The following is a 27,811-nucleotide window of genomic DNA, read 5'->3' as shown; positions in this document are numbered from 1 at the left end:
AGCAGCAAGTGCCCTTATGGGTGAGGCCTCCTCAGCTTCCAAAAAACTTACCAAAAAAAAAAAACCATGTGCAGCAGTGGAGACTGAACTTAGACTTGAGTGTACTAGGCAAGTACTCAGCCACCAAACTGTATTCTCAGCCCTAGTGAATAATGATTAGAAAAAAAAAGCCTATAAATTAGTGTTCACAGTAACTCCCCAAAGGCCACCCAACGAAAACTCAGTGATACCCAGAAAAGCCTTGAGGCACAATTTTAGAATGCATGTTATCAGTATTACTTTTGTAAAGTAGGAAAGGCTGATTTATTTGGTAAATTCCAAGAAATAGAAAACTTAACACTTGAGGTAGAGGATGAAGCTCTGTTGGCAAACTTCTTGAATAACATACACTAATACCCTTGTACTTTATTAATCCCAACATGGGCATGCCTGTTTTAATACTTCAGAGGAGGAGGCAGGAGACTCAGAAGTTCAGAGTTAACCTTTGGCAGCCTAGGGAGTTAGAGGCCAGCCTGGGCTACATAGTAGATCCTGCCTGGACTACAAAATACCCTGACTCAATGGGGAACACACACACACACTCCCCCCGCGCTCCAAACCCCAAACAAGCCACATTAGATGGAGGGGGAAAGGAAACAGAGAAAATTCAAAAGACTCAGAATTTACAGAAAGACCATTTTTATTTTGTTTCGGAGACAGGGTTTCATGTATCCCAGGCTTGCTTCGAATTTACTATGTAGCGGAGGCTGGCCTTGAACCTCTCGTCTCCATCTCCCAAGCACTGAGATGACAGGCGGGCACCATCTCACGGTGCTGGAGATGGATTCCAGGGCTTCGTGCATGCTAGGCAGGGGCTTTACAAATTGAGCCCTGGGTGGTGGTGGGGGTTGTGCCTTTATTGTAAAACCACATCAGAATCAACGACCGAGGTGTCGGCACGGTGTCCAGAGGCACACAAAGACACGTCCGCAAAAAGGTGTCTGGAGACGGCCGTGACTGAAGGGACCAGACGGATCATTTTTCCTGGGTTGGCAGATTATGCAACATGGCTAAGGGCACCGCGGGCGTGAGGGAGAGGCCCGACAGAAAAGCTTTTGTCAGCAGCATCTCCATCGGGGCGTCCCCACCCCCATCCTCGCCCCACCGGTCCGCCATCAACGGCGGCGCACCCGGGCCTGGTCCCGCCCCTCAGCCCGCCCCGCGCTGCCTGCCCTTCAAGGCCTCGCTTCTGACCTCGACCTCTCGGCTCTTTTCCAGTCTCTACTCCCCTTACGAGCCCACCCGAAGAAGGGTGCAACCGCCCAGACGCGGGAACAAACAAGCTTTTCTCCCTGGCCTGAAGGGCTCCAACGTGGCCGATAGCTCCGAGCCGGAAGCGGAAGTGACGTCACGCCGACTGCCCCCCTTTTTTTCTCGGAGCGCTGAGACCTTCTCGGCGTTTGTCCGAGGGCTCTCCACTCAGCTCGGTGAGGATTCGGTGAGGGGGTGCGGGGGCCGGCACCGGGAGGGAGAGGACTAGGTAGGCCTCGGCGGGGCGGGCCGAGCTCTGCTCGCGGGGCCGCGCGTCCTCGGGGTTCTGCAGCCTTTCCAGGTGCCGCGGCCCCGAGTGCGCATCACGACTCAGCCCGGAGCTGTTTGCATCCACCTTTCTTCTAAAGCCCGTGCAAAGTAACCTTTGTGGAATTGTTCTCCCCAGTCCCCCTCCCAGAAAGAATAGACTTTCCGCCATTGGCATCACATTGGGACGCTGCATCTTCCATTCTCGGACCGGGCGATTCTGTTTGCTGCAGCCGAGCTTTGGCCGAAAGGTGGGTGAGGACAGCCCTTTCCTCGTTCTTTTTCTTTGTGTGTGGGTGTATGTGTGTGTGTGTGGAAAGGAATGTTTTATCCGAAAATTTAGCTTTCGTGGGACATCTGTTTACCTGAGACACACTGCATTCTGATTTTTTAAAAAAGATAGCTTTTTTTAAACCCTTCTGCAGGATGCGTCTATCTGTATGTAAATATAAACGTACATAGACCCTACACGGGTCCCTTTGTGTCGAAGAAAAGTAAGGATACCAAGTTACTCTCATTTGATGCTGGGGATGCAACTCGGGACCTCATGATGCTAAGTACTCTCCTGCTGAGCTACACCCCAGCCCAAATAGTTAGCTATTGTCTGAACGTTGGAGGCCTGTGCCTTCTTGCAGACTTTAAAAAATGGAGGCTTTGTTAGGTTAGTACTGATTGGCTTTTTCCAAGGGAAAGTAAAATAACGTTTTATGGTGAACTATTTGAAATAAGTTGAGAGTTTCAGGCACGATACTTTACAGAATGGGTAATACATCTTCTAAAAAATTAAGATATTCACCCAGTAAGACCTTAATAGTAAAGTTTCAACCAAGATAACTAAAAACAATAATGTTATCTAATAGCTTCTTTGTGTGAAATCAGAATTCTTCTTTGTTATAAAATTGAGTGTTTTTGCATCTAAGATCTCTTCAAAGTTTCTTTGTTTTGTTTTTGTGATAGTGGCAATTGAATGTAGGGCTTTGTGCTTGTTGGGTAAGCTCTCTACCACTAAGCTATAAGCCCAGACCTCTTTAAGACATTTTTGTTGTTGTTTTTTTTAACATATTTTTAAAAATTTGATATTTAGGTATGGGGTGTGGGTTTATGCCTTCGAGTGCACTGCTCTGGGACATCAGAAAAGGGCATGGGGTCCTTGGAGCTGGAGCTACAGGAGGTTGTGAGCCACCTGGTGTGGTGTTGGGAACCAGATCTCAGGTTCTGGAAGAGCAGTACCTACTGTTAACCGACAAGCCGTTCATCACTTCAATTCCCTCTTTAAGGTCCTTACATGAAAATTTCAGATGTCTTTTAGAATCTTTGAACCTAGAGCAGTCGTGTTGTTTGTTATACTAACTTTTTCAGGAGGCATTTCCCCCATTTCTGTGTATATTTTGATGGCTTGTTTTTATTGGCATTTTTGTCCATTTAAAATTTTTCCCCATTTAAAAAAAAAATTTTTTTTCTGTAGACTTTGATGCTTTGATGGCTGAGTGAGTGAAGTGGTAGAGCTCTTGCCTAGAATATTTGAGGCCTTGGGTTTCATCCTCAGCTCTGCAAAGGAAGGGAGAGGTAGTGAAAGAAATCCAGCCTAAGCTTGTTCTTAAAACCCAGAATAAATATATTACAAATTGATCAGAGTTTTGGAAGTTAATATACTCTATTGAGTTACTGAGTTAATACATTCTATTGGTATATGAGAATACATGAAGGAAATAAAAGTGAGTGTGTGTGTGTGTGTGTGTGTGTGAGAGAGAGAGAGAGAGAGAGAGAGAGAGAGAGAGAAAGACAGAGAGACAGAAAGACTGGAGGGGGTGCTGAACCTACAGCATTAGACATGGTAAGTGCTCTGTCATTGAGTTACACCCCTAGTCTTTTAGTCTTAAGCTACATTTTATTTTGTCCACATGAGTACATGTGTGTTCTGTGGTGTGTGTGAGGTCAGAGGACAACCCACTGGAGTCCATTCTTTTCTTCCATCTTGTGGATCCTGGGACTAGAACTCAGGAAACTTTAGGTCTTTGGGCTTGGTGGCAAATGCCTTTATACATTCAGCCATCTCTCTGGGCTTCGTGCTTCTCTTCCTCCTTTTCTTCCTTCTCCTCTTATTCTTCTCCCTTCCAGCATAATGGTTCCATATACTCTTTAATTTGAATATATTCATTGTACAAAATAATGGGTTTCATTATGACATTTTAATACATTCATATAATGTATTTTGATCATATTCATTCTCAAGAGAAGTGAGTTGTAAGTCGAGACTAAATGACAGGGTATAGGAATAACCATGTTGAAAGAGAAGGATGTGGGAGGTAGAGAGAGCATGGTAAGCAGTGACTAATTATATTTGTACAGTGCAAGAGGAGAGCCTCAAGAGTTAATCCAAGGCTTGACAGTAATTTCACTCATTTTCTTTGGTGGTACACAAACTCTTATCCCAGTAATTGGGTGGTAGAAACAGAGGCAGGAGGATTGCTGCCAGGTTGAGGCCAGTCAAAGGTATATAGCAAGACCCTATCTAAATAAACAAGGGGGCTCAGTGATTAAGAATACTGGTTGCTCTTGCAGAGGACCTGGGTTCGGTTTCTAGCACTCACATGGCACCTTACAACCATCTGTAACTCCAGTTCCAGGGGAATCCAGTGCCCTCTTCTGGCCTCCATGTGCACCAGGCATGCAAGTGGTACACAGATATAACATGCAAAACACTCATACCTATAAAATAAAATAATCACAATAGCGAGACAAAACAGGATAGAAAATTCACCTATGCTAATTATTAATCTTAGGAAATGTTTTTGTTCCTGAACAGTCAGAGCCTCTTTGAGTGGTTTTTAGACTGCCTTGGGTTTCCCATATCCAAACTAGGACTCAGTTTCCCTGGGGGAATGTTCTAGTTCTTACAGGAGGAACTGGTCCCGTGTGACTGCTTAACAGATAGTGACATGAGTTGGAACCACTCCAGGGATAATGACCAGAAGGCTCCCCTGCCAGTATGGTGTAGCTGAAAATGTCAAGGGATACTTTGGCTTGACAACATTCATGTTTTCTTCTATATTCGCCCTTTAAGGGACATAGATTAAAAATTGATGGTGTCAGAGGAGTCAAAAAAAATGAGAGAAAGCTAGGCATGGTAGTGAACACCTGTAATCCCAGTATTTCGGAGGGGAAGCAGGAGGATCTTGAGTTCTAGGCCAACCTGAGTGACATACTGAGTTCCAAGTAAACCTAAGCTACATGAGACCTTGTCTCAGAAAACCCAACCAACTGAACAGAAAAATTAATGAGGAGTTGTTACCATGCAGTTAGTAAGGCTGTACGTATAACACTGGTGACAGAAGTTAGTGGAGAAATAATTTGAACTATTAGTAGCGTCTGCTAAGTGTTTGATGTGGATGTTCTGATATTATAGTATTAGTATAAAAGTAAAAGCTATTTAAATATTATTTAAATGTGAATATTATTGAAAGTATTGACAATTATTGTCTAAAATTGTATTCAGTTAGAAACAACTGCGAGGGCTGGGGATATGGTTCAGCTGGCAGAGTGCTTGCCTAGTATGTAGAAAGCCCTGGGTTCTAGCTCTGGTTCTGCATACACTTGACTATAGCATACATTCCTGTAATTCTGGTACTTAGTAGGTAGAGACAGGATACTTGTCTTACAGTAAATTGGAGGGGTAAATCAATGCTAGATACCACACACAGATGAATTTCTCTGCCATCTTCTCCTTTTCCTACCCTTGGAATCCAGGGCCTTGTGAATGCTAAACAAGTGCTGTACCACTGAGCTGCATTTCTGTCCTCCACACAAGCATGCCTGCCCCTGTCAAATCATGGATTTGACTTCATCAGAAAACACTTGTTTAAAAAAATAAAAGAAGAACATGCGTATACTTACTAATTAGTGCCTAACAAGTTTTAACACATTTACTGGCTTAACATGTCACATGACTGAGTATGTTGATGGACACGTCATAGCACCGGGAAGACAGGCAGGTGCAACTCAGGACTAGCCTGAGCTACATAGCAAGTAGCAAAGGTGAAAGAGGAAAAAAACTAGTGTTGTGTTATGTAGCATGTATTGAAGGAGAACTTGAGGCATACTGCAGTCCACAGTGTGGTTGCTCAGCTCTTTTGCATGTATTTGACGTTTGTAATAGTAATTAAACAAGTTTATAGTCTAGCTAAGAGAATACAAAGGAAATTGTAACTCTTCCCCAGAGTGAGGAGAAACAGTCCCTCATAGACATAGACGTGATGTCACTATCACAAACCATATTCATTAATCCTCATATTTAGACACATTCTGAGTGAATAGTATTGTTACCCCGAAGATTATATTAGAGCTGGGACTGGTGACTCAGACCTGTAATCCCAGCTACTGGGAAGAAGGGTAAGAAGATTGAAAAGTCAAGGCCATTAAGGGTTATAAAGTGAATTCAATGCCAGTCTAGTCAACTTAGTGAGACCTTTTCTCAAAATAAGTAAAAAAGAGGGTTGGCTATCTCAGTGGTAGCATATGTGAGGCCTTAGGTTCCATCCCCAATACCAGAAAGGGTAGAGGGAGCTGAATTAGAAGCTGAACTTGGTAATGGTAGGATTGTGAGTATAAGGTCAATGTGGGCTATATAATGAGATTTGGTTTCAAAAGGAGAAGAATAAAACAAATTTAATCTCCAGTGTTTGCAGAGAAAAATGGAAAAGAGATTGAATGCTTGGACACAGTTATTACAATCCAATAGAAAAGGACTGCCACTCTTCTCATGTAGCTTAGGCTGGCCTCACACTTATAGCCTAGGCTGGCCTTGAATTCCCTATCCTCCTCCCTCAAATTCCCAATTGTTATAACTGCAGATGTGTGCCGCTACCCCTGGCCTTTACCTTTTTTTTTCCCTCCCTCATGGTTGCTTTTTCAGGTATTGTTCCCATATTTCCTTCAGCAAGAATATTGTGCTGGGTTATATATCTGACAGAATACCCTTCATTCTCTTCTTTTCTCTCTCCTTTTTATTGGTGTTTAGGTGTGTGTGTGTGTGTGTGTGTGTGTGTGTGTGTGTGTGTGTGTGTTCGTCCAAAGGCCAGAGGAGTTGGATCTCCCTGGAATTGGAGTTATAAGCAATTGTGAGCTGCCAACATGGCTGCTGGGAATTGACTGATTCTCTGAGAGCAGTGCACACTCTTATCCACTGAGCCATCTCTGTAGTCCTTTCCTTTTGTTTTATTTTCAGTTGTAACTTTCTGTTAACTTTATGCATCATAGAAGTATATGAGACTCCAGACTTCCTTTTTATCTTGAATGTATCCTCGTATCTCACTTTCTCTTTGGTAGTGGGGAACAATTACTCTAGCCCATGGATTGTTTAGTGTCCCCTTGCCTTTTGATTAGGTATCTGTTGCTAGACAAAGCTCAAATGACCCGGTGACAGTCTCATTTCCAGTGTCTTCTGAGGAATGCTTTCCCTTGAGTCTGAAATGGAACTGAAGGCAAAAATTTTTTGTGTAGAACCAATTTCACATGTACTCATCTGTTCTCTGTAAAGTCCTGACTCAGCCTACTGTATTAGAAGAAAGGGTTACATTGTTCTGACATGTATTATGTAGGCATTTGTTGCATCTTTTTTTTGAGAGGGAGTTTTGCTCTGTAGCTCAAAATAGCCTCAAATTCACTGTCCTCTTCCTATCTGCTGGCCTACAAGCTTACATCACCACACCCACTGGTGTTTTTTGGGGTGGGGTGGGGGTGCAAGGATAGTCTCACTATGTATGTAGCTGAGGCTGTTCTGAAACTCACTGTGTAGTATAGGCTAGCCTTGAACTTGTACTCCTCTCATCTCAGCCTCCTAAATGCTGGTATTACAGCTGCATCCTATCTTTACCTGACTCAGTGATTGCATCAATATTGTACATGTATAGACTTTTACCATTTTCTTCTCCTCCTCCTTCTCCTCCTCCTCCTTCTTCTTCTTTTTCTTTTTTTTTTTTCTTTTTTTTTTTTTTTGATTTTTCCAGACAGGGTTTCTCTATGCAACAGTCCTGGCTGTCCTGGAGCTCTATCTGTAGACCAGGCTGTCCTTGAACTCACAAATCCGACTGCCTCTGCCTCCCCAGTGCTGGGATTAAAGGAGTGCACCACTGCTGCCCGGCACCACTCTTTTCTTAACAATGTAGTGTAACAACCACATAGCTTGTATATTATTATATTGGGGCTTTTTGTTTTGTTTTTTGAGTCAGGCTCTCATGTTGCCCAGGCTTGCCTTGAACTCAATATCTAAGGGTAATCTTAAACTCCTAATCTTCTGTCTACACTTCCTAATGCTGAGGTTACAGGCATGTGCCAATACCTAGTTTATGCTGTGCCATGCCAGGGATTGAACCGAGGGCCTCATGCATGCTAGGCAAGCTCTGCCAACTGAGCTACATTCTCAAACCTGTATTAGATATTGTGAGTAATCTGGTGATGATATATCAAGAAGTATATAAGTAATACACAAACACTGTGATTTTTTTTTTACATAAGGGATTTAATCATCTGCATATTTTGGGATCTACATGGCACCTGGAACCAATTGCCCAGGGACCCCAGGGACATCTACTGTGTACTAGAACACAGAGTCTTGGGCTGGGGAGATGGCTCAGTAGTTAAAGCCCTTTCTGGATTCTGGAGAATGGAGTTTGGATCTCTAGAGCCCACATAAATGTTGGGTGGGTGTGGCAGCCAGTCTATAATTTTAGCACTCAGGAGGCAGAGATAAAGGATCTGTTGAGTAAGCTGGCTAGTTAGACTAGCTGAATCGGCAAGCTCTCAATAAGATGGAGAGCAACCGAGGAAGACTCTTTATAATCAAGTTCAGGCCTCGTCATTAACATGCACACCTGCACCTACATGTGTGCTTGTGATGGCACTTCTTGGTTGTCAACTACATCTGGAATTGACTAAAACCCAAGCTGCTGGGTGTACCTGTGAGGGATTTCTTTCTCCTCTCTCTCTCCCTTCCCCCCACCTTTCCTCCCTCCGTCCCTCTCCCCCTCTCTTTCTTTCTTAAAAATAATTACTTACTTAATTTTATTTTATGTGCATTGGTGTTTTGCCTGCATGTGTGACTGTGTGAGGGTGTCAGATCCCCTGGCACTGGAGTTAAAGACAGTTATGAGCTGCCATGTGGGTGCTGGGAATTGAATCCAGGTCCCCTCTTAACCACTGAGCCATCTTTCCAGCTCCAAGGGATACTTTCTTAATTAAATCACTTAAAGTGGGAAGACCCACTTTTAATATGGCTCTTTTGAGGTGGGAAGATATACCTTTAATCCAGATCTTTTGGGGAGGAAAGCTTTCCCTTTAATCTGGGCCACACCTTCTGCTTATATTCATTCTGTAAGTTCTGTTCCTCTAGAGAGCCCTGACTGATACAGTGTCCCACAGGTGAACATGAATATACATATGCAAACCACAGAGACATACATATGAAAAACAAGAGACAAATGTGTTTGTAGGTGTATCCATCTGTTCATGTACATTCTTGTCCTGCCTTTGACTTTTTCTTTTTACTGCAGAGAATTTCAGTGTTTTACCATAGCCCACCTATTCTGTTGATCCATATATATATATATTTTTATATATTATATATATATATTTTATTTTATTTTTTCCCAGTTTGCAACTTGCAAATTGTAGTGGTAGCAAAGGCATTTGCTTTCATTTTATGCACAGGAGCATACCTTTTATAGTGTGTGGACACAAGAATCTCATGGATGTTGCCAGTAGTTTTTGAAATTGTTTCTCCCATAACCTACTCAGTCAGCAATGTATGCGTGTCCTGATTGACTTAGTATTAAGAACTCTTACTGTTTTATAGAATTAGATTTTATTTTTGTATGTAGGGAGGATGTGCTTCAGCTTACCTGTAGAGGTCAGAGGACAACTTTAAGGAGTCATTTCTCTCTTTGTGGGTCCCAGAGAGGTCATTAGGCTTTGCAGCAAGCACCTTTGCCTGCGGATCCATCTCCCTAGCCCAGAACTGTTTAAGCTTTGTCAGCGGACCCGCCAGCTCCTTGGGATCTCCAAGTGGACATACAAAAGATGATAAGGACATTTTCAAGCTGCCTGCTCCCTTCAGGTCCTTTTGGCAGTTCATCTTGGCAGAGGAAATTTCTGGCTGTTACCCATGGAGTAATTCTAGCCCCCTGGGTGTGCCAATGTTCATCAAGAGTCCCAAGAGCTCAGTTACTCTGGACACTTTCGGGGAGGTGAAGGGCTAATTTGAGTAGAAGGAGAAATTCCAAGATACACTGCAAACAACTCTGATAAGTCACCTTTTTACCCTAGGCTGAGGGTAACCCAGGCCTTGAACTTTCTAGATGAGCACTCTATACCACTGAGTGCATCCCTGGAGCAATGATCGTATTCTCTTAGATTACCTGTGATGGGATTCAGGCATGTCACAAATACCTTGATACCTTGGTATCCTTTCACACAAGGTAATCCAGTGTGTGTGTGTGTGTGTGTGTGTGTGTGTGTGTGTGTGTGTGTGAGAGAGAGAGAGAGAGAGAGAGAGAGAGAGAGGCAGGCAGAGACAGAAAGAGAGAGAGACAGACAGGAAGAGAGATGGAAAGAGAGACAAAGACAGTTTCACTGTGTTGCCCAGGGTGACCTGGAATTCCTTAGCTCTCCAAGTGGTTGGGGTTACAAGTGTGTGCCCCAATGCCCATACAGATGTCCTTGTCACCATTCTTGTCTTTGTACATCCTTGACTGTCAAGACAAATGATTGGCAACTCCTTGTGAGTTAGTGTATAGGTCTCCTGGCAAGGCAGACAGCAAACACACTGTTTGAGGTTCTTTACTGAGATGATTCTTTTTAAACTACACATTTTATTCATTCATTTTGCTTTTAAAAATTCTCTGTGTATATGTATGTATGTATATGGGGTTTGTGAGTGTGTGTTTATGAATGTGGAAATGGGGCAACCTCAGATGTGGGTCCTTGCCTTCTACCTTGTTTTGAGTCTGTTTTTCCACTATGTCCAACAGACTTTGGCATTTCTGGGCTGCTTCTGTTTCTACTTCCCACCTTCCTGTAGGCACCCTTGTTTGCAGACATCTATGCTTCTGCTGCTTCTGGGTTTTGCATGGTTTCTGGGGATTTGAAGTGAGGTCTTCATGCTTGCATGGCAAATGCTTTGCCTGCTTCTCAGCTCTCTTCACTGGGATGATATTCCATAAATACTAATCTTCAGAGTTCAGGGAGACCATAGAACTTGATGCCTCTGCTGGCCTTTCAGGTGGTGCTGATAAGTCGTGCAGGTTCATTTGTAAAGTAGGTCTTGTCCTATGTTTGGGAACAATGCAACTGAAACCAGTGTTGAACTAGTCGACCACAAGGTCTTGCTGCAAGTTCTTATAGTTTACTTGTGTTCACTGGAGTTGACAGACCTTAGGATTTTGTAATTTTTCTTCCTTCCTTTTTGGAGGAGATTGGGTCTCATGTAACCTGTGCCAGCCTTGAATACTAAGGATGACTTTCAGTCCCTGATTCTCCTGCCTCTACCTTCGTAGTATTGAGTACAAAGGTAGGTGCTCCTATCTCTGGTTTTATGTAGTGCTAGGGAAGGGACACAGGCTTCATGTATGCTAGCCAAGCATGCTACCCATTGATTCACATCATCAGCCCATTCAGTGTCTTCTTTGTCTTGGTATAATCATTATGCTGGTGTTGATTCTCGTGCCTCAGCCTCCTAAGTCCTGGAATTATAGGTGTACACCACTACCACACCCAGCTTGAGTGCAGTGTTTGCTGTAGTGTTCCTGTTTGATGGCAGATTGTTGTTACATGCCCAAACATATGGCTTGGTGGATCAGATGACTCAATAACTTTAGGAAATTCCAGCCATTTGGTATATTGATAGTTTGTAGTTGTTCAGCCTTTATCATATGCCAGGGCTAAGATGTTCTTCCTTTTGAGAGTAGCTTCATCCAGAAAGTGTCACAGATTTGGTCCATATTCCCTGAAAACTGTGCATTGAGTTTCCTCTGGTCCTTGTCAGGGACCATTAGCAGTACCTTGCTTTCCTTGGTCTGCAAGGTCATTTGAGCTAAATGCTGGAGAAGCTTATAATACAGCCTGTGCTCTTTTAAAACTGGAATCCACCCCACTCCCCGCCACAGGCTTTTTCTCTGGGTAGCCCTGGCTGTCCTGGAACTCAATCTGTAGACCACACTGGGCTCGAACTGAGAGATTCACTTGCCTCTGCCTCCTGAGTGCTGGGATTAAAGGCGTGCGCACCACCGCCTGACTAAAACTGGAATTCTTAAAAGTGACTGGAGATCGGTTTAAAATGAAGAAAATTCTGTCATTTGCGGCAACATGGATGAACATGGTGGATGTTGTATTAAGGGAAATAAAGCCAAGCGTAAATCCCTCATGAGCTGCTGTGTATAGGAAAAGTTGAAGGGAGACTGTCAGCTTACTTGGATTGAGTGATGTCCAGTCAGTTAATGAGTACAGCTCTGGGTATTTCTGTGAGGATGGTTCCAGAAAGGATTAGAGTATGAGGGCTTTAGCTTAATGAATGATTTGATCCATTGATGGATTCAACGTCTGTGTAAACTATTGGAACATGATGGGGCCTGACTGAAGAAAGGCCATTGAGCATGTTCGTGGGGGTTGTGTCTTGCCTTAGCTTGTTGTTACTGTGTTGCTCTGCTTCCTGCCACAGTGATGCTCTGACCAAGCACGTGCACCAAGCTCCCCTGGCCTGATCCCTCACAAACTGAGCAAAATAAATCTTTCTTCAAAAAAATACTCATTTATCCCAGGCTTGGTGGCCTTTAATCCCAGCACTTTGGGGCGGGAAACAGGCAGGCAGATCTGTGAGTTCAAAGCCAACCTGGTCCACATAGTGAGTACCAGGCCAGCCAAGGCTACATAGTGAGACCCTGTCTCAAACCCTACTCTCCAAAGTTGTGTGTGTGTCCCTCTCTCTGATCTGTAGGTGTGAGAGTGGGCATATTCATGCTGCTTATGGGGGTTGCGGGATTAACTCAGTTATCTGTCTTACTTGCTGAGCCATGTTGCTAGCCCAGTAGTTCCTTCTTTTAGTTTGTTGTTCGGTAGTCTACCTGGGAAAAGTAGTCCAAGGATTTATTAATTTTTTATTGTTTTTGTTTTTGTTTTTTTCGAGACAGGGTTTCTCAGTGTAGCCCTGGCTGTCCTGGAACACGCTCTGTAGACCAGGCTGGTCTAGACTCACTGAGATCCACTTGCCTCTGCCTCCCTAGTGCTGAGATTAAAGGTGTGTACCACCAACCCGCAGAATAAGGATTTATTGGATACAAAAATTAATTTTTTTGGAGGCAGAGTCTCATGTATCCCAGTCTAGCCTAGAACTTACTCATTAGCCAAGGATGACTTTCTTATTTTGTAGGTGTGCATGTATTTGTGATTATGTAGGTCAAAGGACATCCTTTCATTCTCTTCTGGCCTCAGCATGTGCACATGCATTTGCATCTAGTCACATACACATACTCATACCCACACCCTCCACTACCTATCTTACCTATTTGTTAGTTGTAGTCAGTGTGTTCAGTGGATGTATTGTACGTCATGGTGTGCCAAGACCTGTATTTCTAGCTTGCAATTCTATTATATGGGGTATCGACTTTGGTGTTGTACAATAGATTGTCCCTGAGTTTAGTAATAGTCATGAGTCTAGTAACAGCAGCAAGTGCTTTTGAAAGTTCTTTAGAAAAATGAACTCCCTGTTTCCAGTTATCTCCTCGGAATGAGAGTTTTCAAGTAGGTCAAAGGTTGCCTTCTGAGCAACCAGTGGGCATAATGCTTCCCTGGTCAGGGAAGCTCAGGGCGTTGTGGAAGCTTAAGAGTGTGGCTTTCATTTGAGTCCAGAGAGATCCCTCCATCTACCCTTCACACTCCTATTTTTTACTAACTGTACCATGTAGAGTTTTTTAATAAAAATTTATTGTATTTTATTTGTATGGGTGTTTTGCCTGTATGTATATCTGTGCATGACGTACTCTCAGAGGCCAGAAGAGAGTGTCAAATTCCCTGGAATTGGGAGTTATAGATGGTTGTGAGATGCTATGTGGGTGCTAGGAATTGAACCCAGATCCTTCTGAAAAGCAATATACTATACCTCTGAGCCATCTGGCCCCTGCATTGCATAGTTCATTGTATAATTTCATTGTATATTTTTGTGGTGCTGAACATGAAATACTATGCCTCAGAAATACTAGGCAAGTGTTCTCCCAATGAGCTATACCTATTTTGTTTTTGTGTAACAGGATCTCACTATTTTCCTCTTGCTGGTCTCAAAATCAGTCTTTGCTTTTCAGCTTCCAGGCACAACTTTTTTTTTTTTTTCTTAAGACTTATTTATTTTGGGGCCTGGAGAGATGGCTCAGAGGTTAAGAGCACCAACTGCTCTTCCAGAGGTCCTGAGTTCAATTCCCAGCACCCACATGGTGGCTCACCACCATCTGTAATGAGATCTGGCGCCCACTTTGTGTACATAATAAATAAATAAATCTAAAAAAAAAGGATTTACTTATTTTATGTATATGGCGTTCTATCTATCTGCATACCAGAAGAGGGCACCAGATTTCATTATATAGATGGGTGTGAGCCACCATGTGGTTGCTGGGAATTAAACTCAGGACCTCTGGAAGAGCTGCCAATGCTCTTAACCTCTGAGCCATCTCTCCAGCCCCAGGCCCAACTTATATTTTAATTTTCTTTTTTTAAAGATGATGTCTCATTTAGCCCAGAGTGGTCTTGAACTATGTAGCTGAGGATGGCCTTGAACTTCTAATCTTCCTTCCTCTACCTCTTGATAAGACATACCCTTCAAAGGGAGCCCCTAGTGACCTAGGTCCTCCAACTGGGTCCTCCAACTGGGTCCTGTGGAAGTATATACCATCTTTCAATAAGGTCACCAGTGATGGTTTATACTGATTTTCCACTTGATAGTACCTAAAATTGTCCAGGAAATGAGCCTTTGGGCATACCTGGGAGAGATTATCTAGATTAGGCAAATTTGGGTCGGTGGCACCCTAAATATAGACAGCATGATTTTATGGACTGGGTCTTGGACTGGGAGGAACTGAGCAGCAGTATTCATTACCTCCTGTTTTCTGACTGCAGATGCAGTGTGACCAGCTGCCTCACGCTCCTACCATCATGACTTTGCTGTGGTTAACTGTACCCTAGAACTGTGAGCCAAAATACACTCTTCCTTAAGCTACTTTGGTCAGGGTATTTTATCACAGCGACAGAAACACATTAAGACACCTGTCAAGTTGTGAATCCATCAGCTAGGTGAACCACTGATGAGGTCAAGCCTTCTTGAGTCATCAGTCTCAAGACCCCGCCTCTGGACATGCTGTGTGAGGGATCATGTCTCTGACAGGAACCTTTCTGTAGGCCTTCACTTTCTCTCAGGTGTCCCCCAGTTTGGTACAGCTCCTTTGTTCTGTGGTTCCCTGTTTTTTCTGTTTGTGTTCCTCTCTAGCACCTGTGAGTAAATCTTTAGTTCACATGTTTCTCCAGTGTAAGTTTTTTGGCCATGAGAGAGTGATCCCCCAAGATCTCACTCCCTGTTTATAGTCTATTGATCAGTACCCTAGTTTCCCTTGAAAAATATTTGATATTGGCCATGGTTGTCTTTTGTCCTGATAACTTAGGTTTTGTGTTTTGTACTAATAGCCTTGTAGTGTTCCTGTCCTTCTAGATTTTTTAAAAATTCATTAATTTATTATTTATTTTGGACAGAATCATACTATGTAGCCAAGTCTGCCTCAAACTTGTGAACATCCTGCCTCAGCCTCCATAGTGCAGGAATTACAGGTGTGTTCACCACCACACCTGGCAGGGTCTTAGATCTTAAGTGGGTCTGCAGGTTAACAGATCTGAGTTTTTTTTTTTGTTTTTTGTTTTTTTGAGACAAGATTTCTCTGTGTAGCTTTGCGCCTTTCCTGGAGCTCACTTGGTAGCCCAGGCTGGCCTCGAACTCACAGAGATCCGCCTGGCTCTGCCTCCCGAGTGCTGGGATTAAAGGCTTGCACCACCAACGCCTGTCCAGATCTGAGTTTTAAGCACACTTAAAAAACTTTGAGGACTGGGGAGATGGCTTTGCAAGCAGGGAATGTGGGTGGGTTTGAGTCTAGTACCCATACTAAAAAAATAAGTTGGATATGGTGGTGTGGGCCTGTAACTACAGTACTAGAGGGGTGCCAGGAGAGTTGGATTCTTGGAGCCCACTGACTTGCCAGGCTAGTCTAAACAGAAATCCTCAAATTTAGCAAGAGATACCGTCTCAAAAAATAAGAGCTGTAGAGGAAGACTCCAAACATCAATCTCTGGTTTCCACATATGCCTGCACAGGTGAGTACAGCCACATACACAAGTAAATAAAAGTGCTTTTTTTTTTAAACTTTAAAGACTTACAAAATTAATTTTTTCCATTTATTTATTTTGTGTGTGTAGTGGGGTATGCTCATGCCATGGCACATACGTTGAGGCCAGAGGACAATTTGGAGAAGTTGGCTATCTTTTCTTCATCATTGAGGATCTGGGAATCAAACTCAGGTTGTCAGACTTGATGGCAACTACTCAATGAGCCATTTCACAAATCCAAAATAATTTATTTTTTTTTTTTTGAAAAAAACACTCCCATTGGAAAGCTGAGACAGGAGAATTGCTGTAAGTTTGAGATCAGCTTAGGCTATGGAGTAAGACAGTATCTCAACAAAAGATACCATCATGGTTGGGGATATTGTGGGAAAGTACTTAGCTACCATGCATGAGCCCTGAAGTTCTAGCCCAACATTGGCTGAAGAGTAAACAAGTAACTGCTGCTGGCAGTTACAGCAGCATCTGTTTGGACTCCCGAGGCAGGAGCCATAGTTGGCACTGCACTGCAGTCACCCACAGGAATGTTGGCATTCATGGGATTTTACCAAATGTCTTTCCCACTGTAAGGAGCACTGCTACTTTCTGTATCTGAGAGGCCCTAGCATGGGGTAGCAAGGGACCAGAAGGACAAGATTCTAGGGATAATCGTAGTGGGCTCTATTTTTCCTGGAGTCTAAATGTGATTTTTAGGACATTATCTAGTCCAGCACTTTAGATTCATCAACTATAACTGCATAGGGATTTTGTGAGGGTGAATTTTGTTGGTGGATAATGAGCTATGGGACTTTTAGGGTTCATTGAAATGCCACTGTGTGGAGCACTAGGTAGGCTGGTGTTCTATTGGCTTTATGAAATCTATTTGTGGGGAGAGAACACAGGCCACAGTGTAAATGTGGCAGTCAGAGGACAACTTTCAGGAGTCCGTTCCCTCGTTCTACCACGTGGGACATGGGCATAGATAGGACTCAAGTCATCGGGCTTAGCAGTAAGAACCTTTGCCTGCCCAGTCATCTCACTGGCCCTTATTTATTTATGTGTGTGGGGGGCGTTGGTACTGGGAATTGAACCTAGGCTGTGACATATGCTAGGCAAGGGCTCGCTCTATCACTGAGCTACATCCTTAGCTCTTTTTCCTTTTGGGACAGGATCCCACTAACTTGCCCATGCCGGCCTTGAACTCATTCTGTAGCCCAAGCCAGCTTTGAGCTTTCAATCCTATCATTTTGCTTCAGCCACCTCAGTAACTGGAATTACAGCTCTGGGGTTTTTTGTTTGTTTGTTTTGTTTGTTTTATTGTTGTTGATTTAAAGATAAATATTGCTGTTTAGCCCAGGCTGGCTTTAAGATCTTCTTGCTTCTGTCTTCACAGTGCTGGGTTCACAAAGCTTCCCCTATCGTACTTGGTTTTCATTTCTTTTTTTAAAGAGCCAGTCTTTAAACTATATGTTGCAAGGTAACAATAAAAGAAAAATGAAGGAAATTATTGGAAGAAATGAAAACAAAAAAGTCAACCTTTTTGGTGGGGATACAGTTTCAGTGGTAAACCACAAGGTTCTGGGTTCTGTCCCCAGCATGAAAAGAAGGACTAGTTGGCACATGCCAACACTCAGAAGGTAGAGGCAGGGCTGTGAGTTCAAGGCCAATTAGGTCTTCCTGTTGGGAGGGGGGTTGGATAAAGAGAGAAGAAGAAAAAGACAAACTTGCACTTTTTCTTTTAAATGCCTGGTACTCTTTATTTAAAAAAGTATGCCATACAAAAGAGCTGGGCAGATTCTGACTCGTCCTTGACCCTGTGCCAATATGAAGAGGAAAAGGCATTTATGTATGATTCTAATGTTTCCAACCAAGACCTAGTACTTGAAATGTGCTCTGAGTTTGTGTGTGTGTATGTGGTGTGTGTATAGAGGCCAGAGGCAATTTTGGGTGTGTTCTGCAATCACTCTTTACCTTATTATTTTTCAAAGATTCAGTTTTATTATCTATTGTGTTTTTGTCTGTGGTGTGTGTGGGTACTTGGAGGCCAGAGGAGGCCATTGGATTCCCTGGAGCTGGAGTTAACAGGCGGTGTGAGCTGCTGGATGTGGATGTTGGGAATTGAATTCAGATCTGCAAAAGCAGCAAGTGGCTGGGCAGTGATGGCGCACACCTTTAATCCCAGCACTTGGGAGGTAGAGGCAGGCGGATCTCAGTGAGTTTGAGGCCAGCCTGGTCTACAGAGCGAGTTCCAGGACAGCCAGGACTGTTACACAGAGAAACCCTGTCTTGAATTCCCCCACCCCCCAAAAAAAGGCAGCAAGTGCTCTTAGTTGTTCAGTCATTTCTCCAGCTGCCGTCCACCTTATGTTTTGAGACAGGATCTCTCATTGAATGCAGAACTCTATTTTGATGAGACTGGTCAGTGAACTCCAGGGATCTTCCTATCTTTGCCTCCCCAACACTGGGATTATGTGCCCAGATTTTTCTTGGGTACTGATAATAGAACCCAGGTCCTCATGCTTTCATGACAAGCACTTTTCTGACTGAACTATCTCCCAGTTTTTTGTTTGTTTGGTTTTTAAGAAAATTTAAAATTATTATTATTTTATATGAATGGGTGTTTTGCCTGCATGTGTGTGCACCACTTTTATTTCTGGTGTCCTCAGAGGGTGTTAGATTCCCCAGAAATGGAGTTAGAGATAGTGTGAGCTGCCATATGGATGCTGGGAATTGAACTAGGTCCTGAAAGAGCAGCCAGTGCTCTTAAGACACTGAACCATCTCTTCTGCCCTCAGTCCTTTAAAAAAAATAATCCTGTCAATTCTTACTCTGATCTCTTGGTCAAAGATGATACAGCCAGGTTAGTTTTCTTTCGGTGTTGCTCTCTTGTCCCAAACAAGTTTGTAGTTCTGTGCTTCCCGTGTGTGCATATGCAGGACCCTCTCCTCACCTGCTTGATTTCCCTGTAGCCTTATGAAGTAATATATCAGTTCTTTTGTTATGATTATATTTCCCCATAGGACTTCTAGATCTTTACAGAACAGGATATTTTCTGTGTCCTTCCCTGCTCTGCTCATGCCTACCACAGGAATAGGACTTCCTAATTATTTGCTGAAAGAATTAAAGAATAAGCCAGACCTGAAATAAACTTCCAGTACCTACAGTAAATGAAATAGAAGAGGTAAGATTATTTGTAATAATGTTTTTATTTTAACCCATATATTGAAAATACTATTTTAGTACATAATAAAAAATTCAGATGCTTGTGTTTTTTTCTAGACATATTTGATTTATGTTTATAATAAATGAGATTAGTAGTTTTAAAAGATTCAGAACCTGGGGGTGTATATTAGTGGTAGAGTGTGTGTTTAGCTTACAGTGAGGCCCTGGGTACAGCTCACAGTCACACACAGGGCTGGGGATGTAGCCCCATGGTAGAGTGCTTGACTAGCGTACACAAGGCCCTGAGTTCTATCCCAGCACCACATAAACCAGGCATGGTGGAACACATCTGTGATCCTCGTAGTTGTGAGATAGAAGTAGAAGGATCAGAGGTTCAGAGTCATCCTCAGTTACGTGGTGAGTTCAAGGCCAGCTCTTATATGAGATACTGTCCTTAAAAAGAGAGAGAAAAGAAAAAAAATAAAATAGATTCAAATAGACAAGCTATTCCAAATTTTTTTTGTTTGTTTTTCGAGACTCAGTTTCTCTGTGGAGCCCTGGCTGTCCAGGAACTCTTTTTGTAGACCTCGAACTCACAGAGATCTGCTTGCCTCTGCCTCCCGAGTGCTGGGATTAAGGGCATGTGCCATCATCTTTTATTTTTTGTTTGTTTGTTTCTTAAGACTGGGTATCTTTATGTGGTTGAGGTTCTAACTTACAATCTTCTTGCCTTGGCCTCTTAAGTGCTAGTACTAAGTGTGTGGCATTTGGCCTTGTGCCAAACATACTTAAGAGTTGTCAAACAACAGTCATATTGATTTTTAAAAATATTTTCATTTTAGTTTTTTAAAATTAAGTCATAATGTGTACATATGAAGTAGTCATTTACATATGGAACTAGTGAATCCTGAATAGTGCTGTGGTGGGTCCATGTTTTGTCATGTTGGGGAGCAGTAGCAGTCATAGAAAATCAAGCTTTCTGGACAAACTCAGTTTCATCAAGTCTCAGTTCATTTCCAAGCAGGGTAATATTAGACTGATTACTAGTGCTGCCTGGATATGGGTGTTTTAGTGTGGGTAACGATATCTACTGATGTCTACTGTGTAGGATGGTTATGATAACATGTGAGTTTATATATGTAAAGGTGCTAGCAAAGCTTCTGACAAAATTAGCAAATGTTAATTGGTATGCGTATGGCTAGTGAGTAGATGTTTGCTGGTGGGTTTTGCATATATTATCTGCAGAGAGTGAGCACTACTGTGTGATGTTTGCTGACTGACGTTCGATGTTGTTGATTAATGATTGATGTGAACAGGACTCCATATAACCCTGTATTAAGAGGAATGGAGATTGCCTCTGTCCACTTAGATTCATAAGCTGTCCCGAAGTGATCTTGGCATCAGGGAAGGGAGTGTTCAGGCACATTTCACCATCAGCATCACGGGATGGCAGCCATTGATTTGTCCCATGGTAAGTCCTTGTTGAAGCTCTTTTTTAGACTGTTTTAGGTCTCTCCTGCGCAGCAAATTCCAGTGGGCAGGGCTTCAGTATCTTGTGTGTTCGATTACAAAGAGCTGAAATGGGTCACATAATAGTGCTCTGTGATTTAGGCCCAGTGTGTATGCTTTCAGAAGAGGTGCTGTATAATTGTCCTGAGTTCTGTTACCAGGTGCAATTTAGAGTCATGTTTTTCTTTCTACTTTTTATTTTATTTAACTATTATTATTATTGTGTGTATGTATTTGTGTGAGTGAGGGTACATGTGGAAGTCAGAGGACTTTTTTAGGGAGCCAATTTTCTCCTTCCATTGTGGAATCCTGGGATCAAACTCTGGGCATCAGGTCTGAGCACTCAAATTAACCTAATGGCGCCATCTCACCAGCCCTAGAGTCAGCGTTTTTTCACACTTTAAGTTTCTTTATCTATAAAGTGAGAACACTCCCTTTCTCAGCAGGCAGCACAGTTCCTAGCCTGCCCCCCTGGCTCCGGGGGAGACGGAAGTGCTGTGTATTTCTTGGTAGGAACATGTATTTATGTGGTTTGATGAGTGTACAGATGGCAGGGAATGTCACACTAGAGTAGAGTGACTTCATGGCTCTGGGATTTGATGCCGTCTTTCTTTCCTGTCAGGTCTTCTTCCTAGAGAGCCTGTCTACATCTATGAAGAAAACACAGAGGAGGAAGAGACAGTGACTGACAACCAGGCAAATTGTTACCAGGTAAAAAGAAAGGATATCATTCTACCAAATAAAACTCTTTTGGGGGCTGGAGAGATGGCTCAAGGGTTAAGAGCACTGATTGCTCTTCCAGAGGACCCAAGTTCAATTCCCAGCACCCACATGGCAGTTCACACCTGTCTGTAACTCCAGTTTCAGGGGACCCTGACACCCATGGCAAAAGCACAAATACACATAAAAATAAAATATATTTCAAAACTTTTTTGTCCATGATCTAGATGCGTTTTCTTCTAGAGTCTAGAATCTAGACAGACTCAGCCTCCAGGACTTCTTAAAGGAAATGCATTCTCCTTAGGAGGTGAAGAGTGTCTGGCTGAATTTCCCTGGGGAGTAGAGCCTTATATTGGTAATATGTTACCTTGCAAATCATTCTCACATTTCTGTAATTGCTACTTAATGTGTTTGCTTGGCTGGGGATTGAACCAGGACCTTTTTACCCATGCTAGGCACATGTTTCACCACTGAGCTATATCCCCAGCTACACTAGGTAATCCTTTTTTTTTTTTTTTTTTTTTAACATAGGGTCTGGCTATATAACCTAACCTTGAACTTACTATATAGTTCTGGCTGGTCTCAACCTTCTTCTCCAGTGTTGAGGATTACAGACATAGGCCTCCACTAACTAATCTTGAGCCTCATGTGATAACTGCATGCTTTTTGTTTTGTTGAGTGCTCTGACAGATGATAAGGCAAGTGAGAGCACCCTTTTCTCAGAAGGTCTACTTATTAGATATCTACAGTTTGCTTAGGAATATGCTGCGATGAGACAGTAGGACCAGGAGAGCTTCTAGCCTGGCTGTGCTGGTAGAAATCATGCTTATGAAGTGCTGCTAAAGTCATGTGACAGTAGAAGGTCAGCAGAGAGTGAGTTTAGAGAGAAGAGTTCCTGGGGCCATTGAATCCTGCAGCTGGATTGAAGCTGATCTGAGAACCATGTATAGGTATTAGGTCCACCTTCCTAATTTTCCATTGAGTACTAGCAAGACCGTTAATTGGCTCAAACCAACATGTATGTAATGGTTTAGGATTCAGTGACCTTCGATGATGTGGCTGTGGAGTTCACCCCAGATGAGTGGACGTTACTGGACCTGACTCAGAGAAACCTATACAGAGAGGTGATGCTAGAGAACTATGAAAACTTGACCTCAGTAGGTAAGGCAGCCGGCATTCCTCATTACCTTTTATGAAACAGATACATATTACATGCTTCTTAATGTGTTGGAGATTGATCGTGTTAATTTTGAATATAGTGGAATGAAAACTGCAATTTTTAAAATGAAACAGCTTTTGTATGGGGGTGTGGTCAAGGGGCTCACACCTTTAATCCCAGCACTTGGGAGGCAGAAGCAGAAGCAGGTGGATTTCTGAGTTCAAGGTCAGCCTGGTCTATGTAACAAATTCCAGGCCAGGCTATCCAGGACTATACAATAAAATCCTGTCTCAAAACAAAACGAAAAGCAAACCAAAATATGGCTTTTCTAATTTGTGTGTGTGTGTGTGTGTGTGTGTGTGTGTGTGTGTGTGTGTGTGTGTTCGTTCGTTCATGTGTTCGTTCATGCAGAAACCAGAGTAGGACATTAGTATTTTCTTCTATTGCTACCTTATTCTTCTGAGGCAGGCTTTCTCCCTGAACTTCGCTCTTGTGTCTTTCAGCCAATAAGCCCTAGCAATCCTGTCCACTCCCTCCACACTGTAGTTACAAGCATATTCAAGACCATGCTCAGCTTGTGTGGTTGCTGAGATCAGAACTCAGGTTCTTGTGGTTGTGCAGCAAACACTCTTAATCACAAGCCATGTTCCCAGCTTCAACAAATAAAATTTCTGTCACAATACATAATAATCTATGGTGGCAGTTCTTTGCTTTTCCCTTTCTTCTCTCCTTTTCCTTAAAAAATATACTTCTTTTTATTTTTTGAGATTAATATAGTATGTAGTTTTGCCATTCCTTTTCCTCCTTCCAGTATACTACCTACTCTCTTTCAATTCATAGTCTCTTTTCATTAATTGGTGTGTGTGTGTGTGTGTGTGTGTGTGTGTGTGTGTGTGTGTGTATCCCTAAATAGATAAAAACAGTCTATGAAGTCTGCATAGTTTTACCTGTGTGTACATGCTTTCAGGGTTGACTGTTTGAATAACCAGTTGGTGTAGTCTTTCCCAGCATACCGTTGTTATCTGTAGTTCTTTATGTATGGTGGAGACCTCATGAGCTTCCATGAGCTCCCCCTCCCACCTGAGCATGTCTATTGGTGTCCTTGTCTGGCTCATATTTAGGCATTTGATACTTTATGGGCATAGCCTCTGACATTTCTAAGAGATACAATCTCACAGCAAACTCTCTGTCTGATCGGCTGGCTTTTATATTCTTTCCACTTCCTCTTCTAAAATGTTCCCTGAACATGTAGAAGTTGTTTTGTAGCTGTATCCATTGTGATTGAGCTCCACAGTTCAGCATTTTGATTGGTTATGGTTTTTTTTTGTAATGGTCTCCGTCTGTGATGAGGGGTGAGGACTGTACTTATCTGTGGGTATAAAGACAAGTATTTAGAATGTAGTTGGATTATGCTGGCTTAGTCAAGTCATGGCTATAGGAACTTCTCCAAATTCCATGGTTTCTAGTACCAGGCATGATTTCCCCCTAATTGAGTCTTCAGGCCAATTAGAAAGCTGTTGGTTTACTCCAGGGTGTGTGTGTCACTTGTGTATCCTTATGGCTATCATGCCATGCTGGTTGTTGTTGTGGTTCAGAGGTATCATAGCAGATTGGACTCGTTTGCTTCCCTATTTTGGAAGCTTGTGTGGTACCATGAAAGCTAGTCCTTGAAGCATTCAGGTCAGTTCTAGCTCAGGGGTCCATGGGCCTTGTGTCTGAAGTGCATGGCATCTTCAGGATTGGGACTTAACCTTCTACCTCTAGGGGGCAACCAAGGGCAGCAGCAATAACCTGTAGTGTTTTTGGAGTCTCTTGGACAACCCTGTTCAACAACTCAGAAGAGGTCTTCTCATGTCCGGGTTGAGTTTTTGTTAGATGGTCTTTGACTCTTGGAGGGAGCATTGTCAGCTCAGGTGGGAAAATTTCATTTAAACTATGTATCTATATTTGGACACACCGACTTATATGTACTATGGGTATTTTTAGGTAGATAGTCGATAGTATGATCTTACAACTTTTTCAGACATCTTTACTATTATTTTACCCTCCTCTCTCCTTCTGTATTTTCTCCCTCCTTCTTCCTAATTAAAGCCCCTCCCCCATTTTTCCTATTTCCCATTTCAGATCAATCATACTGTGCTATTCTCCTCTCTATTACTACCCCACTCTCCTGACTCCAGCAATGGTCCTTTCTACTTCCCTGGTTTCCACAGCTACTCCAGGTTGTATAGTCACATCTGAAGATTTGGAGCTAGGAGCCTCAGGTGACAGAGAACACGTGACGTCTGGGTCTTGTGTACTTCACTCGTTATGATCTTTGTAGTTCTGTCCATTTACCTGCAAAGTTCATGATTTCATTTTTTTCTTCTCTATAAGTTATATGTACCACATTTTCATTACCATGTGTCGGTTGAAGGACATTTAGGTTGTTTCCACTTCCTAGAATACAGCAGCAATGAACATGGCTGAGCAAGTATCTGTGGAGTAGGGTTTCAAGTCCTTGGACATATGCCAAGAGGTGGTGTAGCTGGGTCATATGGTAGATTTATTTTTAGCTTTTTGAGAGTTCTCTACACTGATTTCCACAGTGGCTATATTAATTTGCAATCACTAACAGTAGATGGGGGTTTAGCATTTGTTACTGGTTATGTGTTGATCTTTGTCATTCTGAGTGGGATAAAATGAAATCTAAAGTTGTTTGGATTTGCATTACTTCAGTGCTAAGGATTCTGAACATTTAAAGAAAAAATTTTTTTCATGTAATGCATATTGATCATATTCTCCCCATCCCTAGCTCCTCCCAAATCCTTCCTAACAATGGACATTTAAAAAAGATATTTCTTAGCTATTTTTTCTTTTTTGAGAATTCTTCATTTTATTGTTTTTGTTTGTTTTCCTTTCTCTCTTCCTCCCTTTCTATCTCTGTCTCTCTCTCTGTCTCTTTCTATTCCCCCCCCCTTTGTTTTTTTTTTTTTTTTGAAACACATAGTTCTGGCTGTCCTTGGAGTTCCCTATGTAGATCAGGCTGGCCTTGATCTAAAACTCACAGAGATCCTCCTGCTTCTGCCTCACAAGTGCTGCGATTACAGATGTGGCCACCACATCTGTCTTCCTTTTCCTTTACTCTTTCATTTTCCTTTGTCTTCTCCACTTCCTTCTTTACTCCTTTTCCTCTCTTTCCTTTATCCTTGTTGTGACTCTCACCTATTTTTGGCAATAAAATCTTCTGTGAATAGTCCAGGCTGGCCTCAAACTTGGAATTCTTTCCTCATCCTCCCAAGTTATGGGATTTCAAGTTTCACACACCACTGTGCCTTGCATAGTAAGTAGACTTGTTTTTGGAGAGAGAGAGACAGAGACAGAGACAGAATGAGTGAGTTGCCAGAGATGAAACCCCAGGGCAGTGCACATGCTAGGGAAATGCTCCACCCTGGAGGTATAGCTCCTCTTGAAAATGTACATTAACTTGGATTTGGTTTTCAGGGGGTCCTTTTTGGGGCACAGAAATAGGAACATTGTCTTTTATGTTGCTAGAAATTGCACTTAGAGCCTTAGGCATGTTAAACAGGTACTCGACCACTAAGCTACATCCCTCCCGCCCCTGTGTTTTCACTTTTACTCATTTTGAAAGAATTGCTTTGCTTTCATTTGAAGTATGATTTCTCTAGTCATATAAAAGTTTGCCATCTCTTGTTTGAACCTCTTCCAATCATGTTTCTGCATATGCAGGATGTCAGTTCTTCATTCCTAGTCCGACCCCCTGGTTAAAACAAGAAGAGTTGGAGACAGTGGAAAGCGCAGTTCCTCAACGTGAGTATGCATGTAGAAATCTGTTTGATGAGTTCAATATTGTTTTGCAACTATAATCAATTTTCTTACAATGTATTGGCCTCAGAGATTGGAGCCATTTTTCTCAGAGTTTGAGATATCTTCCATTTTACATAATCTATTGTTTCTATCTATTCATGCATACCTGTGATCTGATAACACTATGTGTTCCATTTCCTAAGTTTAGTACTTCAATGTGAACTGTTTTTCCAGACCTTTCTGACTTTCCTGTTGCTGTAATTGCTACAGGATCAGTTTATAATACATAAAATGTTGACTCTACTTTTTTTTTATTACTATTTTTTTTTAATTACAACTTTTTTGTTGCTCTTGTTTTTGAGGTGCTGGGAATTGAGCCCAGGTCCTGGGCCTGTGAGACAACCATTCTACCCATTAAGCAGTCCTGTTGCTAAATTTTTAACATAACAAAATCCTTAAATCTGTGCAGTTATTTTCTTTCACGTGTAGGAGAGAGTGTATATGTACAAATCCCAGCAGACGTGTGGAGGTTAGAGAATAACCTCAGAGTCAGTTTTCTATTTCCACCATGTCAGTTCCAAGGCTCGAGCTCAGATTGTCACGTTTGGTGACAAGGTGGTCTCCACCTTTTATTTTGAGACCAGGTCTCTCATTGAGATCTGGGGTTTACTGACCAGGCAAGGCTGGTTGAGCAGTGAGAATCAGGTAATCTGCCTGTCTCTGCCTCTCTAGTTACTGGGATTATTAGCATGTACCACTGTGCCTGGCATTTCAAAGTGGGTCATGGGGTTCAAACTCTGGGCTTCATGGTTTACCAACTAGCCATCTCCCTTGCCCCTCCCTTTTCCTTGTTTTTCTGGTACTGATTTTGAAACAGAGTGTCATAATATAGCCCAGGCTGCTCTTGAACTTAAAAAGAGTCTCTGGCTTGATCATCTTATGCCTTAAGATCACAATTGTGCACTGTTATGTCGGTCTCACTTTATTTTCTCATCTTTTTGGTTTTGAGCCTTAGCCATTAATGTCTGAGCAATCTTTCCAGCCCTCACTTGTATTTTCTTAATGTGCTTAATTTGAAAAGAAGGACAAATGACCTTTACCACCTTTAATTCCTTGTATGTACCACTTATTTTTTGAACTTCTTACATTTCTCTCTCTATTTAACTTCAGAATTGGAATTGCAACCTAGAATTGATGATACAGAGCTTCCGAATTATTTTAAGATGCAAAGTTCCAGTGCAATAGAAATGGTAAGATTAGCAAAGGATTTTCTGTTTCATACTCAAAAAAAGAAGAGGGTGTTCTTTTGTAGAAAACTATTTGAAATGATATTTGAGATGACTAGTCTGCACCCAAGAGGAATTGATACCTCTGGAGAACTATTTGGAATATCATGAATTGGAAGATTCCCCAAATATACCGTAAAGATTATGTCTCATTGTTTCCACTAGTATGTATTTCTGTATATGCAATTAGACATGGAGGTTTTAAGCAATTTCA

At 42.3% G+C, this 27,811-nt stretch overlaps 1 protein-coding gene and 1 long non-coding RNA gene across 4 annotated transcripts in view; one reads left to right on the top strand and one right to left on the bottom strand.

Annotated features, from left to right (window-relative positions):
- Positions 1–661: 661 nt before the first annotated feature.
- LOC131914755 (uncharacterized) lies at positions 662–1,490 on the bottom strand. Of its 2 annotated transcripts, none has more exons than XR_009380188.1 (2): positions 1,234–1,490; positions 662–1,049 (listed from the first exon to the last, which is right to left on the bottom strand). It is a non-coding gene; the product is annotated as an uncharacterized LOC131914755 (long non-coding RNA). The 2 variants fall into 2 exon arrangements; XR_009380187.1 differs by having other exon boundaries at positions 662–1,023.
- LOC131914751 (zinc finger protein OZF-like) overlaps positions 1,218–27,811 on the top strand; it is a 32,211-nt gene continuing 5,617 nt past the window's right edge. Inside the window, exons 1-8 of one of the 2 annotated variants that reach the window (XM_059267383.1) lie at positions 1,218–1,466; positions 1,697–1,808; positions 18,975–19,135; positions 20,433–20,587; positions 21,248–21,336; positions 22,380–22,506; positions 26,234–26,314; positions 27,482–27,561. In XM_059267383.1, the coding sequence (XP_059123366.1) occupies positions 20,563–20,587; positions 21,248–21,336; positions 22,380–22,506; positions 26,234–26,314; positions 27,482–27,561 (402 nt within the window). In that variant the 5' untranslated portion in view covers positions 1,218–1,466; positions 1,697–1,808; positions 18,975–19,135; positions 20,433–20,562. The remainder of the gene's footprint in view (positions 1,467–1,696; positions 1,809–18,974; positions 19,136–20,432; positions 20,588–21,247; positions 21,337–22,379; positions 22,507–26,233; positions 26,315–27,481; positions 27,562–27,811) is intronic. The other variant, XM_059267384.1, reaches the window with a different exon arrangement.

Source organism: Peromyscus eremicus, chromosome 7, assembly GCF_949786415.1.
Source record: "Peromyscus eremicus chromosome 7, PerEre_H2_v1, whole genome shotgun sequence".
Classification (NCBI taxonomy): domain Eukaryota; kingdom Metazoa; phylum Chordata; class Mammalia; order Rodentia; family Cricetidae; genus Peromyscus; species Peromyscus eremicus.
This window is presented reverse-complemented; position numbering and strand designations above follow the sequence as displayed.